This window comes from Arvicola amphibius, chromosome X, assembly GCF_903992535.2.
Source record: "Arvicola amphibius chromosome X, mArvAmp1.2, whole genome shotgun sequence".
NCBI lineage: Eukaryota > Metazoa > Chordata > Mammalia > Rodentia > Cricetidae > Arvicola > Arvicola amphibius.
The window spans coordinates 93,561,745-93,578,775 of NC_052065.1; the positions used below are offsets into that span (position 1 = coordinate 93,561,745).

Here is a 17,031-nt window from a genome sequence, read left to right on the forward strand (position 1 = left end):
CAATGAAATCAACACAAACAGAAAGACTCTCCCACATCAAAAAAACAAAAAACTCAGGATAGCCAAAATGACCCTGTACAACAAAAGTACTTCCAGAGGCATTACTATCCCTGACTTCAAACTCTATTACAGAGCTACAGTATTGAAAACAACTGGGTATTGGCACAAAAACAGGGATGTTGACCAATGGAATCAAATCAAAAACCCACAAACCTATGAACACCTTATTTTCATCAAAGGAGCTAAAAGTATACAGTGGAAGAAAGAAAGCATCTTTAACAAATGGTGCTGACAGCTGGGCGGTGGTGGCGCACGCCTTTAATCCCAGCACTCGGGAGGCAGAGGCAGGCAGATCTCTGTGAGTTCGAGACCAGCCTGGTCTACAAGAGCTAGTTCCAGGACAGGCTCCAAAGCCACAGAGAAACCCTGTCTCGAAAAACTAAAAAAACAAAAATGGTGCTGACATAACTGGATGTCAATCTGTAGAAGAATGAAAGTAGATCCATTTATATCACCATACACAAAACTCAAGTCCAAATGTATTAAAGACCTCAATATTAATCTGACCAAACTGAATCTGATGGAAGAGAAAAGGGAAGTAGTCTACAACACATGGGCACAGGAGACCACTTCTTACATAGAACCCCACTCCCAAAGACAATAAGAGCAACAATGAATAAATGGGACCTCCTGAAACTGAGAAGCTTCTGTAAAGCAAAGGACACTGTCATTAAGACAAAATGGCAACCTACTGACTGGGAAAAGATCTTCACCAACCCCACATAAGACAAAGTTCTAATCTTCAAAATATATAAAGAACTCAAGAAACTAGACTTTAAAATGCTAATTAACCCTATTAAAAAATGGGGCATTGAACTGAACAGAGAATTATCAACAGAAGAAGTTTTAATGGCCAAAGGACACTTAAGGTCATGCTCAACCTCCTTAGCTATTAGGGAAATGCAAATCAAAACAACTCTAAGATATCATCTTACACCTGTCAGAATGGCTAAATTCAAAAGTAACAATGATAGCTTATGCTAGAGAGGATGTGGAGTAAGGGGAACATTCATCCATTGTTGGTGGGAATGCAAACTTGTGCAACCACTTTGGAAATCAGTGTGGTGTTTTCTCAGGAAACTGGGAGTCAACCTACCTCAGGACCCAGCAATCCCACTCTTGGGAATATACCTAAGAGATGCCCATCATACTACAAAAGCATTTGTTCAACTATGTTCATAGCAGCACTATTTGTAATAGCCAGAACCTGGAAACAACCTAGGTGCCCCTCAATATAAGACTGGATAAAGAAGGTGTGGCACATATACACTTTAGAGTTCTACTCAGTGGTAAAAAACAATGACATCTTGAATTTTGCATGCAAATGGATGGAAATAGAAAACACTTTACTGAGTGAGGTAACCCAGACCCAAAAAGAGGAATATGGTATATACTTACTCATAAGTGTATTCTAGCCATAATTAAAGGACATAGAGCCTATAATTCATGGTCCTAGAGAAGCTAAATAAGAAGGTGAACCCAAAGAAAAACATATTGTTATGATCCTGGATATTGAAAATTCGCAATATTGCCAGGCAGCGGTTGGGAGCACTGGAGTGAGGGTGAGGTGGGGATAAGGAGAGATGGGGGGACAAAAGGGAGAAGGAGAGGATGGGGAGAACTTGAGGGAATGGGATGGTTAGGAAGGAGGAGGGGTGGGTGTAGGAGCAGGGAAGTATATATCTTAATTACAGGAGCCATTTTAGGGTTGGCAAGAGACTTGACTCTAGAAGGGTTCCTAGGTGTCCAAGGAGATGTCCCCAGCTTGTTCCTTGGGCAGCAGAGGAAAGGGTGCCTCAACTGGCCTTGTTCTATAGCAACACTGATGATTATCTTGCATATTACCATAGAACCTTCATCTGGTGATGGATGGAGATAGAGACAGAGACCCACATTGGAGCACTGGATTGAGCTCCCAAGGTCCTAATGAGGAGCAGAAGGAGGGCGAACATGAGCAAGGAAGTCAGGACCCCGAGGGGTGCGTTCACTCACTGAGACAGTGGGACAGATCTAATGGGAGATCACCAAGGCCAGTTGGAATGGGACTGATGGGGCATGTGATCAAACCAGACTCTTTGAATGTGGCTGATGGTGGAGGCTGACTAAGAAGCTAAGGACAATGGCACGGGACTTTGATTCTACTGCATGGACAGGCTCTGTGGGAGCCTTGTCAGTTTAGATGCTCACCTTCCTGAACCTGGGGGGAGTTGGGAGGACCTTGGACTTCCCATAGTGTAGGGAAACCTGACTGCTCTTTGGCCTGGAGAAGGAAGGAGTGGGGGGTGTGGGTGGAGGGGAGGGGAGGCAAGTGGGAGGAGGGGAGGGGAGGCAAGTGGGAGGAGGGGAGGAGATGGAAATTTTTAATAAAAATAAATAAATATTAATTAAAAAATAAAAATAAACTCAAGAATCATTTGCTTCTTTATCTGACAATCCCATCATTCCCTCCTTTCTAGAGTTCTCCACCCCCAAAGGGTAAATGGCCATTCTGCAGCACAGAACTCATGGCTGAGCATGTCTCTAATCACTGCACTGCTCCAACAGGGTGTCTGAGCTGCATTTCTCACTCCTGTCCTTTTCTAGGGCCTCTTTTCCAGTGGTGCCCTGAAGTAAACTCACCACAACTCATGGAAGCCACTTGAGAACATGTGAGAAAATACATTAGCATAATGTCACAATGGGTGTTTCAAACTGGCCACAGTGGACATGCTTTTACAACTGAGGTACTTCCGTTGAGTTGTTAGACAATTGCTAGGGCATCATGGCCTTCCTTTGGCAAAGAGAAGGGAGGTGGGGATAGAGATATTCTATTTTCCCCACCATTCCAATTCTCAATGGGCATCCTCTATTCTATTTTAATCCAATTTTGGTGTGTGGTTGGAGTAGAGGTGAAGGTAAGATCAGTTCAGTTGAAATGGAAATTCATGTAGCCCTTGGGGAGGTGTCCACATTGAGTAACCAGAGCTGTTAGACTGTTAATAATAACTATGTACTATTTTAGTGTGACAATATACCATGGGATTTATAATTAATGTTTCATTTTGGTCATATAGAGTGTTTTAAACTTTTCCCATGTTAAACAATGTTGTAAAGAACAAACTTATACATGCATGCTTGTGTTTGGTGAAGTAACTCCTCAATGAATGTTGAGAATAATAGTGATAAATATTATGATGCTGACTAGCTGATGACTAGGGTGATTCTTCAATATACCCTTTGACAGCCTCCTTGCCTATCAAGTTTAATGAAAGTAGGTAGACATGTATCCTTAAGACAAAGAATTGGAAGATTCCCATCTGGGGAACTTGATTGGCTTAGGAAAAATGACCTATAGATATTAAATTTTAGAGTCTTCCAAAGAAATGGCTAAGTAAGACGCACCAGTCAATAACTGCCCCAACACACACACACACACACACACACAGAGAGAGAGGAGAGAGAGAGAGAGAGAGAGAGAGTTTTCACTTTGAAATACAAATAAATTATTAAGAATAGTGATGCATTGGACAAAAACCTTTAGCAAAATAGATGAACACAGAAACAAGGAACTTGTAAGAAATAGAAATGAGACATGAATAACTTAGAGATCAATGTTCATAGCGAGACACATAGATATACTATTTCCATGAAATATATGCTGATCCTGGAAACAAAAATGATCATTCTACAAACAAGACCTTGTTCTGCAAAATTCAAACTATAAGAAAAAAGGATTTGTTTATTTGTTTGTTTTGCTTTATTTAAATTAGTAGAGGAAACATTTATATCAAATTCTCAGAATACAGTACAAAAAGGAGGAGAAGATATCAATATACGAGAGTTAGAAAGCCAAAAATGACCTATGAATTTCCATAATTAAAACATGATAAAACACAGGGAAATAATCAATGAGATAAAAAAGATTTCTCTCATAAAGGAAATGCTTCTACTTTGGCAGAACAGAGGACAAAGTTAAATTAAGGGAAAAAAATTAGGACCATGGAATTTAGGGGGATGTATCTGACCTGTTTATGATGGAGTCTTTAATTTGACTCCCTGGAACTCATAAGAATTTTTTGGGTTTGTGAAAACAGAAGTTTTAGACACATATATTGTATAATGACTATGATATATTTTTGTACAATACAGAAGTTTTAGACACATATATTGTATAATGACTGTGATATATTTTTGTACAATGAAAAGTAATTTTAAGGCCATGAAAGGCAGCATGAGAGAGAAATTTGATCTGAAATTTGTTTGGTGAGGTTGTTCTTTTAAACTGACAAAACCTCTCAGCTGTCAAACTGCATCAGAGATCTTTGAGAAGGATAAAATTTTACTTGAGTTACTGATTTAAAAATGACAGAGGACTTACTCTGTTGGTACCCAGAGCTACTCTTCAGGGTTCTCCATGGTCGCCAAAGGTCGAATTTACCTTTTGCTGTTTAGTGCTGGGCCTGGAAGGTTCCAGAAGATCCTGTGGGCTAAGAAATCTGTAGGAAGACAAACCTACCTTGACCTGAGCAGCTAGGCTATCAATTCTAGCAATTCTGTCCATGTCTGGAGATCTTTAGTTTAGATGAAAGGCAGTTTTTTCCAATGGTCAGTGCTTGGCAGTTGAAGTGATTTGCAGATGGACATTGTAGTTTGCCCATTTGTCTTCTGTCTTCTTTGAAGGAAGTAGAGTGCCACTGCTAGGAGCCTTCCTCTCTCTTTTTGTTATGAATTTTTTTAATAATTAAATATTTAAGTGTTGTATTCCCTAGATCTCTGAGCAGTTGAGGGCTTTTTATCAGATATAACTACATTACAGAATCTGCCTGGAGAGCTGGGTCTTAGATTGACTGTACTGGCTCTTAACAGGTAAGATTTACACTCATAAAAAGACAGAAAGAAGAAGAAAACTGTTTGCAATAGAAGGTTAATGACAGAACTGACAATAGTAGAGAACAGCTTAATTTATCTTAAATGAGAGTTAGATTAAATATAAAGTATTTTTGTAAGAGACTTAAAAGTACATACCAGTTAAAACATGAGATTTATTGTTTTTGTAGTCTAAAATGAGATGTAATGAACAATTATAACATTAAGCATAGGTGCATTTAAGTTACATGTATGTTCACACACAGAGAGAGTAAACAGGAATTGGGCAAAGTGGATGCTCTTGGTGGGCCCTACCAAAGGCATTCCACTGTGCAAAACACATGCAACAGAGTCAACAAGAGGAATTTAGTTAAAAAAATCATAAGTAAACCAGGGGACAAGACAGGGCATGCTTCAGTAAAGATGGGAGAACTTGGTCACCTGATCTGGCTCTCAGCCTAGATGGTGGAGGAGTCATCTGACCCCAGTCAAAATGGCAGCAGCCACATGTTGTATGGAAAAGCCACTCAGTTAAGATGGCGGTGAAGTCACCTGACTTCAATTAAGATGGTGGTAAGGTAACATGACCTTTGTCAAAATGGCAGCAGTTACATGTTGTATGAAAAAAGCCACAATTTTTGAGCTGTAGGAGTTTTAAGCTCAATAAGAGATGGAAAAGCCACAATTTTTTAGCTGCAGTGATTTTAAGCTTAATAGTAAGAGAGACCTAGAGCTGTGATCAGCCCTGTCACTGAGCCGCCATGCCACAAGTCACCATGCCAAAAGCCATGGCAGGGAGCAAAAGGCTGGGATTGAAAAAAGCTGCCTGGTGGATCTGACCAATCTTGTTGGCAGCGGTAATCATGGCAGGGTCCATTTGCCTGTGCACTGACAGTAGTTAGAAAGTTCCTACAGACAGTAGTCAGAAAGCTCCCATAAAAGTGGAGCTGGTGGAACACCAGCAGAGTGAGGGTAAGAGCTAAGGCCTAGGGTTTTGGGACCTCTAAAAGTCTTCTACCTCAGGCAGGACAGACCTGGATGGCTTGCTACTCACAGCTGAAATTGTGAACAGCAGCACAATGGTGACACCACAAGGCCTATAACGGGGACGTCTTCCCCTATAGGTGGGGTACAAATCAGTGCAAACACTGCAGGACCCGTGAGCCAGGCGTCACCTGACCACGGGTGGGTGCTATGGCCTGGATGAATCTGGTCAGAGTGACTCAAAAGCCAGAGAGGCCAGAGGCCACTCCAAGTAGCCTTTTATGGCAAGGGAAAAAAAGAAAAGAAAAGAAGTGAAAAGAGAGAGAAAGAAGGATCTGAGGGACCCTGGGCCCTCAGTCATGGGTGGATTGGACCCGGGGCCATTCCAAACACAATTTAAGCTGATGGAAGCAAAATGGGGGAAACTTACCGATTGAAGCTGGTTGTATGAGTATAAATCACATTGTAGAAATTTCGCTCAGGTATATGGAACACATGGTTGTGGAAAAAAATACCTGGTTCAGGATCCCGACCCTGGGAGAGAGGTTCAGGGCAGGAGAGTCTATCTGAATCATTGTACCAAATGTAATGGATTTGCAGCTGCCTGGCATGCAGGGGGCAGTGGGTCCCAAGAGCAGAGGGGGCAGCAGGTCCTGAGAGCAGCTAGTCCCGGGCAGGACAAATATAGAGAAATGACAGAATTTTCCTCCTAATGCCATCATGTAGAAGCAAAGTACTAGCATGAATATAAGCAAATTCATTTTTACTTGGCAAAACACAAGAATCTCAAACATCACAATAGAAAAGAAGTTTTTTCTATTGTATTATACCTCATACAAATTGTGTTTGACATTTTAATAAACATTCATCCTTCAAACAAAACACATTGGTAAGTCATATTTAAATGTACTTGACAAAATTATATTTGTTGTACATGCTCTTAACAGCATGCATTATTCAATGAGTGGACCAATGTGACTAGCCACCTACTGATCCTGTGAATGTGAGTTCCTTGTCATGATGGGCCATAGTTCCTGAGTGGACCAATGTGACTAGCCACCTACTGATCCCGTGACTGTGATTTCACTGCCATGATATGCTGTAGTTCCTGAGTAGACCAATGTGACTAGCTACCTGCTGATCCTGTGACTGTGATTTCCCTTCCATTCTAGAGGACAATGTCCCGTCTCCCAGTAAAGTTTGTCCTTGGGTTTAGGGACATTATTTAAGGGTTGATTATAATTATTATACAGTTGAGGGTTGGGGGGTTGGGAGAGGAATTTTATAAGCTCAGGGATCTTTTTGAAAAAAAAGAGGGATAAATGGATGATGCGATAATAGATTTGAAATTGTGAGTTACTGTTTTTAGACAAATATATTGGTATCGATTCTTGTATATTGACACAAAGTTAAATTATATTGACTATTGTATACATGCATGTTTCTACCTCTGTTTAAAACATTTTTATGTATTGATATATATTGTATTGATATATATATATATATATATATATATTTACCATATTGCAGTATACGTTTCTACCTCTGATTAAGATACTTAAATATTGTTTATGTATTGATATATATTTACAATATTGCATTGTATATTTGTTCATTGTTTATATTTGGAGATCATATTGTCCTCATTTATTGCACAGTTGTTTATTGTCTTAGTCTTTAAGTTAGGTACGTATTGAGAATTATATAGATCAATAGTCATCTAAGTTTGTCATTTATAATTAGACTAATCAGGTTCTTTAGATACATAGAGATTATATTCAGTATAGATAGATAATCTTCAACCTCTTCAAAGAGCTGTAGAAAACGACCTTTAATCTAACTCAGTTTCATGGTAGTGAGACACAATTGCTCCTGGAAACACCGATCTATTCCTGAAAGAATGTTGAGCACCAAAGACACTCCACCTGGAGCCTTTCTTCTTGGCAGAATTGGCCTTTGAGCAAAGAAATGCCCATACCTCATCCACTGACAGAGATACAGAGTATCCATAAATTGATAAAACAGGACTGTCATATCCTGCCAAGACAGGGTAAGACAGTTTTGAAAGTTTCTTGCCTTTAAAAATGGTATTTCAGTTATGTTAGGCCTTAGCCAAAGTTGGTTGCTTCAATGCTGCAAATGTGACTTTGGGTGATTGCCCAGGTAGCTAGTTGTCTCTGTGATTTGTTGCATGTTTTGGAAGTTGTTAAACTGCACTTCCTAATTACTCAGGTAACATTATTTCCCTTCTCAGATCTATGGGGATGAAGACTATATAAATGTAGCTACTTTCTTCTCATGACTTGGCCAAGTTATTTATTATACAAGACTTAAGCTAGTTGGACTAGGATATTTGTACTTATTGTATATAATTTCATAGTAGGTTTAGAACTCTCTTACTTAAACAAAAGGGGGAGGTGTTGCAGGAGCTCTTTCCCTCCTTCAGCCAATAGCCACTGAGATACCAGCCCAATGGGGCGTGGTCTCTCTTTATAAAAGCGGCCACTTCCCTCAGCTCACTCTCTGGCTTCTGGCTCCACTTCTGGCGACTGGGCTCTCTTCCTGATTGCTGTTGGCTGGGACGGTGATCTGTAAGTTTTTCTCCTTTAAATAAATAACTATTCTATTAATCATAATTCCAAACTGGTGTGAGATTGTTTGTGACTTACGCCTTCAGAGGTGTGTTTCTTATAAGCAGCAGAATGCTGGATCCTGCTTTCATATCCATTCTCTTAACCTGTGCCTTTTTATAGGTGAATTGAGACCATTGATATTAAGTGATATTAATGACTGGTGGTTGTTAACTCCTGTTATTATTTTTTTGGTGGTAGAGTTTGTGTGTTTCCCTTTTTTGGGTTGTGCTTGTGGAGGGTTATTAGATGTCTAAGTTACTGTGGGTGTTGTTGGGTTCCTTGGGTTGTGATTTTCCTTCTATTACTTTCTGTAAAGCTGGGTTTGTAACTATGTATTGTTTAAATTTATTTTTATCCTGGAATACCTTGTTTTCTCCATTGATGGCACACACTCACCAGTCTGGATTGATCTCAGCACAGGAACGGGGACCCTTGGTAGTCCAAGGATCGCACAGACAGAAGGGCAAACTTGGGAGGAGGGCAGGGTCATCTGGAAGAAAGAAGCTCACTTGAAGCTCTGTCTAAGGTTAAGTTCCTCAGACTGTTATGTTCTAATGGGTTCAGAGATACCAGAACTCAGCATACAGCTTCACTTTCTAATCTTCTGGAAAGTTTCACATTCTTTTCCATTTTGTAGGCTGTCATTTTGTCTTGTTGACCGTGTCTTTTGCTTTACAGAACATTTTCAGTTTCAAAGGTTCCATTTTATTAATTGATTCTCTCAGTGTCTGTGCTGCTGGGGTTATATTTAGGAAGTGGTTCCCTGTGCCAATGCATTCATGTGTACTTCCCACTTTCTCTTCTATAAGGTTCAGTGTGGATGGCTTTATGTTGAGGAGTTTGATCCATTTAGACTTGAGTTTTGTGCATGGTGATAGATATGGGAATATTTTCATTATTCTACATGTTGACATCCACTTATGCCAGCACCACTTGTTAAATATGCTTTCTCTTTTCCATTTGATATTTTTTGCTTCTTTATCAAAGATCAGGTGTTTGAAGGTGTGTGAATGGATATCTGGGTCTTCTATTTAGTTCCATTGGTTTTCCTGTTTGTTCTTATGCCAATACCAGGCTGTTTTCAGTACTGTAGCTCAGCAATAGAGTTTGAGGTCAGGGATTGTGATGCTTCCAAAATTTCTTTTATTGTACAGGATTTTTTTGTCTATCCTGGGTTTTTTGTTTTTCTATATGAAGTTTAGTGCCATTTTTTCTCAGTCTTCGAAGAATTTTGTGGGGATTTTGATGGGCATTGCATTGAATCTGTAGATTTCTTTTGGTAGGATTGCCATTTTTTACTATGTTAATTTTGCCTACCCAAGAACATGGGACAACTTTCCATTTTCTGGTGTCTTCTTCAATTTCTTTCTTCAAAGATTTAAAGTTCTTGTCATACAAGTCTTACACTTGTTTTGTTAGAGTTTCTCCAAGATATTTTATGCTATTTGTGACTATTGTGAAGGGTGTTGATTCTCTGATTTCTTCAACAGCCCTATTATCATCTTGTACAGGAGGGCTACTGATTTTTTTTAGTTAATCTTGTATCCTGCTACATTAATGAAAGTGTTTATGAGTTGTAGGAGTTCCTTGGTAGAATTTTTGGGATCACTTATGTAAAGTATCATATTATCAGCAAACAGAGTTTGACATCTTCTTCTCCAATTTGTATCCCTTGATTTCCTTTTGGTGTCTTATTGCTCTAGCTAGGACCTCAAGAATTATATTCAATAGATATGAAGAGAATGGACAGCCTTGTCTTGTTCCTGATTTCAGTGGAATCTTTAGGAGTTTTTTTCCATTTAGTTTGATGTTGCTTGTTGGCTTGCTGTATATATTGCCTTAATTATGTTTAGGTATGTTCTTTGTATCCCTGTTCTCTCCATGACCTTTATCATGAAGGGATGCTGTTTTGTTTAGTTTTGTTTTTGTCAAAACCTTTTTTGGCATCTACTGAGATAATCATGTGATTTTAAGTTTTCAGTTTGTTTATATGGTAGATTACGTTGACAGATTTTCCTATGTTGAACCATCCTTGCATCTCTGGGACGAAGTCAAGTTTATCATGGTGGATGATGGTTCTGATGTGTTCTTGGATTCAATTTGCCAGTATTTAAATAAATTTTTTGCATCAATGTTCATGTGTAAGATAGGTCTGTAATTCTCTTTCTTAGTAATATCTTTCTTTGTTTTGTGTATCAGGGTAATGGTAGCCTCATAAAAAGAGTTTGGTAATGTTCCTTCTGTTCCTATTCTGTGAAATAATTTGAGGAGTATTGGTATTAGTTCTTTTTTGAAAGTCTTGTAGAATTCTAAGATGAAACTATCTGGTCCTGGGCTTTCATTAGTTGGGATATTTTTGATGACTGTTTCTATTACTTTAGCAGTTATAGATCTGTTTAATTTGCTTTTCTGGTCTTGATTTAATTTTGGTAAGTGATATTTATCCAGAAAGTGGTCCATTTCCTTTAAGATATCCAATTTTGTGGAGTACAGGTTTTTAAAATATGACCTGATGATCCTCTGTATTTCTGCCATGTCTGTCTAAACAGTCACAAACTCCCATTTCTGGGTGAACATATTATGATAAATGGGGTGAAAGGTATGGATTAAAGGTGCCCTATGTGTTTCTCTGTGAGAAGTCAGCAGAAGTTGAACACCAGGCCTGATTGCTAACTGGCTCAGAGGATTGTGGCAAGCTTTTGTTTGGATATTAAAGCCAGTGGCATCCCAGAACTCTGTCTGTATTGGCTTTGCTCTTCTGGGCTCATGGCCTCACCATTTGGATATTTGGTGACTTTGAAAATATATGCCCAGGACATTAGCACTTCTGGAAAGAGTGGCACACCATAGCTGAAACAAGAAGAACATTGTCAGGAGCAGGCCAAAGGCATGAAAGAAGGGCAGCAAGGATTAGCAGCTGAAGCTCTCAGTAGCAGCAGCCTTCCAGGGTCGGATGAACAGTGGGCAGGTGGACAAAAGGGTTAGTAGAATGAATAGTCAAGGAGAGTCAGTGCTTTCACGGAACATGGAGAGGTTAAATGCTTGGTAAAGGTCATCTTAGCTAGAAACTGGGATATCCATTAGGATATCTGTGAGATTATGAAGGGGCAGATTGTGGCATGCCAGTTGGATTTGAATACTGACTCCAAACAATTATGCAAGCAAGTCAACAAATCACACAGCCAACCCGTGACCAGACAGGCCTGTAAACAAAAGTCCTATTGAATTTCACATTTCTGTATCTTTTCTTCAGCTGAACATTTCTATGAAACCTTGCCAAGATTTCTTCTTTTTGCCTAATTGTCATGTGACACATGTAACATTTTAAAAAATGTAGCTGCTATATTGGCCTGGAAACAAACGGGCAAAGAAGTTAAGAAAGCTCCTCCACCCATGAGGACAACCTTTGAGGCAAGTTGTGGGCTAGGCTCTAGAAAGTCTAGGACAATACTAGGCAAGATGTGGAAAATGCTTTAGTTCTTTGATCTTTAGCTCTGCGGTGCTGGGGATCAAACCCAGGGCCTTGTATGTACTAATCGAACACTCCCTTACAGAGATACAGCCACAACTCTGGTCCTTGGATTTCTATGCGGCCGTTTTGTGACATGTTCTCACAACTGGCTCTCGATGGTCTGTAGAGCAGGTTGACCTCAAGCTTTCAACAGTTCACCTGCCTCTGTCTCTCAAGTGCAGGGACTACACTCCTGTGCCTCTATGCCCAGTTTGGATCACAAATTTTTAATAGCAGCTTCAGGTTACTAACTGCAGTTGAATTATAAGGCCTTATAACCCTAACTGCTGATCCGTGCAAAGTAGACAGCAAAATCCCAAGGTGAAGATGAAATGATTGTGCTACTCTAGATTTCCAAAGCCGAGGAATTGCTTCTATTGGTCATTTCTCATGATTGTCAATTCAGCTCTATTTGACTTCTTCGGTCTATATAAGTCAAAATCAGGGATAAATAAAAGCCTAAACTTCTTAAGATGTTTACCCCAAGTGCTTGTTATTCTAGTCCCGTTGAGAGCCAGAACCCAAATTCCATCTTTTTTCTATTAACATAGTAAGTAATCTTTCTTTTCCTTAGTTTCCTTCTCTGTTAAATGAAGTAGAATTTGCAGGAGATTTCGGTGCCTTTAATTGTGTAACCATTCATTTATTTATCTATGCACTAATGAGTATTTGTTTACTATCTTCTGTGTATGAACAAAAGAAGGATTTAGGTACCACATGGCAATACAACAGAATAACAGGGGTTACTACTTTGATAAAAAATATGGAGAAGCAAAGATATATTTCTTCAATCTTTGACAAAATCTTCATTAAACAAGTACAACGAACAATACATGATTAAAAAGGTCAGGTAAGGAAAACTTTGAGTACATCCCATGTTCATCTTTTTGGGTCTGGGTTACCTCACTCAGAATAGTGTTTTCTATTTCCATCCATTTGCATGCAAAATTCAAGATGTCATTGTTTTTTACCACATTTATGCTAAAATGTATATATTCCATAATTTCTTCATCCATTCTTCCACTGAAGGGGATCTAGGTTGTTTCCAGGTTCTGGCTATTATAAATAATTCTGCTATGAACATAGTTGAACAAATGCTTTTATAGTATGATTCGGCATCTTTTGGGTATATTCCCAAGAGTGGAATTGCTGGGTCCTGGGGTAGGTTGATCCCTAATTTCCTGAGAAACCACCATACAGTTTTCCAAAGTGGTTGCACAAGTTTGCATTCCCACCAGCAATGGATGAGTGTACCCCTTACTCCACAACCTCTCCAGCAAAGGCTATCATTGGTGTTTTTGATTTTAGCCAATCTGAGAGGTGTAAGATGGTATCTCAAAGTTGTTTTGATTTGCATTTCCCTGGTCACTAAGGAGGTTGAGCATGACCTTAAGTTTCTTTTGGCCATTTGAACTTCTTCTGTTGAGACTTCTCTGTTCAGTTCAGTGCCCCATTTTTTTAATTGAGTTAATTAGCATTTTAAAGTCTAGTCTCTTGAGTTCCTTATATATTTTGGAGATCAGACCTTTTCTGTTGCGGGGTTGGTGAAGATCTTTTCCCAGTCAGTAGGCTGCCTTTTTGTCCTAGTGATAGTGTCCTTTGCTTTACAGAAGCTGCTCAACTTCAGGAGGTCTTCTTCTGGCTAATCCCTTATGGATCTTCTTTTACAAGTTCAATTCTCCCTGCTGGCCAGGTAGCTTGCAGACAAAGGGACTTCCTTGCTGCAGGCAGGATATTGAAACAATGGAACTCCCACCTGCCTGGGTGCACTCACTACCTGGTCCCAGTGCCCAAACAGGCTGAACTGGGGGATTTTATGGCCCCGAAGACTGTAAGATAAAGGGGGGTTCTGGGTGCAAGCTGGGAAGGGACAGGAAGAGAGAGGCAGTATCGGGGAGAATCGCCCTGAAGGAAGACCAGGAAGCGTGGGGGGTTGAAGAATGTCTCTTCTTATATCTTAATTTAACCCATTTATATTAATTTGTTTTGCCACATGACTGAGCTTATTGGCAAGATTCTAACCAGCGTCCATCTCAAGCAAAAGATCCATGGCTTCTCTCACTCTGCCCTTCTTCCCAGCATTAAGTTCTGTCTTCTCCACCTATCGAAGTTCTGCCCTATCAGCCCCAAAGCAGTTTCTTTATTCATTTAACCAATGAAAGCAACACATGAACAGAAGAACCTCCTACACCAATATAGGATATGAGCTATTGTGACTTTCCTCTTTAAGTACTAGTAGTTATGGAAGATCCTAAACTTTTTCTACTAAGCTCCTGGTTGATTGTTCAAACAAACCACATTCAAGGAGTTCTTAAGGTCTTGTCCAGTGGGGAAAGACTATTAGGTAAGTGACCCTGTGAAGGGGAAGCCCAGCCAATCACCTTGTTTGTAAGACATGTCCCCCTTAGGCTAATGTTTACTTATAAAATCTTGCAGGCTTGCAGCCCACCTGCTCTTTCTTTCCTGTACTCCTTGCTGGAACCTTGGATTTGTAAGTTCCCTTTTCTTTCCTTTATTAAAGCTGAATATTATATATATTAAAGTAGTCTGGTTAATCATAAAGGCAGATCAACCATGCAACTTCATTTTGGCATCCAACTTGGGGCATTTGGGAGCCTTTAGTTCCTGTGCTGCATGGCAGGGATTCGGCCTTGGGCTTTTGATTGCTTCAGCAGGTTGCCCCACATGCAATTTTGCCCTGCAGTTGCCTGCACGCTCCTGCACTCTATCTCTGTGCAGTTTCCCAGCCTAGCCTGCCCCAGCCCTGCTTATACAGAGCACAGGACGTGTGCCTGTGACTCAGCCCGAGCATGCTAACCCCTCAGGTGGCGCCTGTCCTGGCTGAGTTCAGCCTCTGCCCTGACCTGCCGGAGACAAGCAGTTACTGCCTGCGTCCAGGCGTTTGAGCTTGTGCAGCCGCCGCTGAACGAGTTTGACCCCTCTGCCATTACAGTGCATGCCTGACCAGCTTCCCGGCTTCCTCCTGCAGTACTGAGCACTATGCTTGGCACTCCCGCCAAGCAGTTACTGCCCACGCTGCAATCGTGGAAGTAAGGTGTGAGCAACCAAGCCAGAGCATGAGCGGGCAACGGGACCACCTGAGCGAGCGTGCTCCCGCAGCCACCTTATCCCCTCAGGTGGCGCCCTCCACCACCCAGCTATAACACAGACAGTGCATGGTTTGTGAGTTTCTATTTTTTAGAATTTCCTTTCCGGTTCTGACTTTTTCGGCCACGTGGATCCAGGTGTACCCTGGCGCCTACTGGTAGGCAATGGTCATTACAGGTAAAATTTCTTTCGATTAAAAAAATGTCTGACCATATCACCATTGAAGGCTTCTGCAGCCTATTTAATTATACTATGGTAGATATATTGCAGGATACATATGATATTCCCATAACTTGGATATTTAAAGGGCTTGCAGTTTTTCTCTTATTTGGTTTCTTCCTTACATAGTTTGATAATAGAGAAATGATAAAGTCCTTACAGAATGAAACCAGGATTCTTAGGGCAGAGGGTGAATGCTTAAGAGCAGAGGTTGAATTCTTAAGAGAGGGCACAACTGTTTTGAGTGACAACTTTAAGTCAGTTAAGGTATTTGCAAAAACAATTCAGATTGACACCAACCTCCTCAAGACAGAGTTTGAAGTTCTCAAGGAAGGGAATAGGTCTTTGTCTGATGTGACTCTGTCAATTGAGCAAAATTTAGAAAAGGTACAGTCTGATATTAAGGAGAGATTCACTGCTGCAGAGGAGGGAACAGCTGATTTGGATCATAAACTTCAGTCCCTGTCTGTAGGAATTGAAACATTATCAGAGAGAATTAAAACTGCTGAATGTGAAAATTGGATTTAGTCTAAAGGATATTACAGATTGGCTGACAGATTGTCAATACAAGAAGGCACAATTCATGCCATGAAAATTCTATCCAAGGATAAGATATTAACTCTACTGGACAAACTTCATATTTTGGAATCCTCCATGAAGGCCTTGGAGCATAATTCTGGACAGGAGATCCAGGCCTTACAGAAGGCAATGGTAAGCAGATTTGAAAAGATTGAGGAAATTATAGACTCTGATGAACAGGAGCAAACGGTAGAAAGGTGTAATTTCACTTCGTCAATGAGTAAAACTCTCTGGGATAATTTCCATAAAGTTCTACCTGTCTTTCCAATAATATCAGAAAAGGTGACTGGTTCCAAAAACCCTAGGGTTATCAAGGAATATACATTGGAACCCGTCCATATGAATTATCTCAAAGAAATTAAACAAGCCATTATGAATTTTGGGCTACATTCGTCCTTTGTTAGAGAGATGCTAAAAACTTGGTCTATAAGCAACAAGATTATGTCCCATGATTGGGTACAATTAGTATCAGCTGTTCTAGAGAGTGGATCGCAATTAAATTGGAAATGCATGTTCAGACAAAAGGATAGACTTTTAGAACAGCAGGAAAGAGCAAAGGGAATTGAGATTTCCCTAGATCAAATTATAGGTTAAGGACTTTTTTCTGATCTTCTAGAACAAGCTAATTATGATGAACACATCTTATCCATATGTACTACAGCAGCCTTAAAGGCTTGGGACAGGGTTCAAGACCCAAGACAGAGAATGGAATCATATATCAGAGTTAAACAGGATCAGAGAGAACCCTTTAGTGATTTTTTTTTACAAAGACTAACTAAAGCTGTACAAATAGGGATATCTGACCCAGATGCAAGGCATATAATAATTGAGTCTTTGGCTTATGAGAATGCCAATGTGGAGTGAAAAAGGATCCTGGGGCCTTTAAAGATCAGATCAGTGCCCTTGGATGAATGGGTCTTGCATACAATGAATGTTGATATGTTTGACTATGTCACTGAAGCATGGGTAGAAGAAGCAATTTCGAATGCAAAAAGGAGGCATCAAGTTACCAAAAGTTTTAATTGTGGCAAAATGGGACATATGAAAAGAAAGTGCAGACAACAGATTTCCAGAAATGATAATGATAATGAT

The 17,031-nt window shown here is 40.0% G+C and overlaps 1 protein-coding gene across 1 annotated transcript in view; it reads right to left on the reverse strand.

The window, feature by feature from the left end:
* LOC119804383 (E3 ubiquitin-protein ligase RLIM-like) overlaps positions 1-17,031 on the reverse strand; it is a 48,618-nt gene that overhangs the window by 13,742 nt on the left and 17,845 nt on the right. Inside the window, exon 2 of the mRNA XM_038315815.2 lies at positions 6,405-6,625. Coding sequence (XP_038171743.2) covers positions 6,405-6,625 — 221 coding nt within the window. The remainder of the gene's footprint in view (positions 1-6,404; positions 6,626-17,031) is intronic.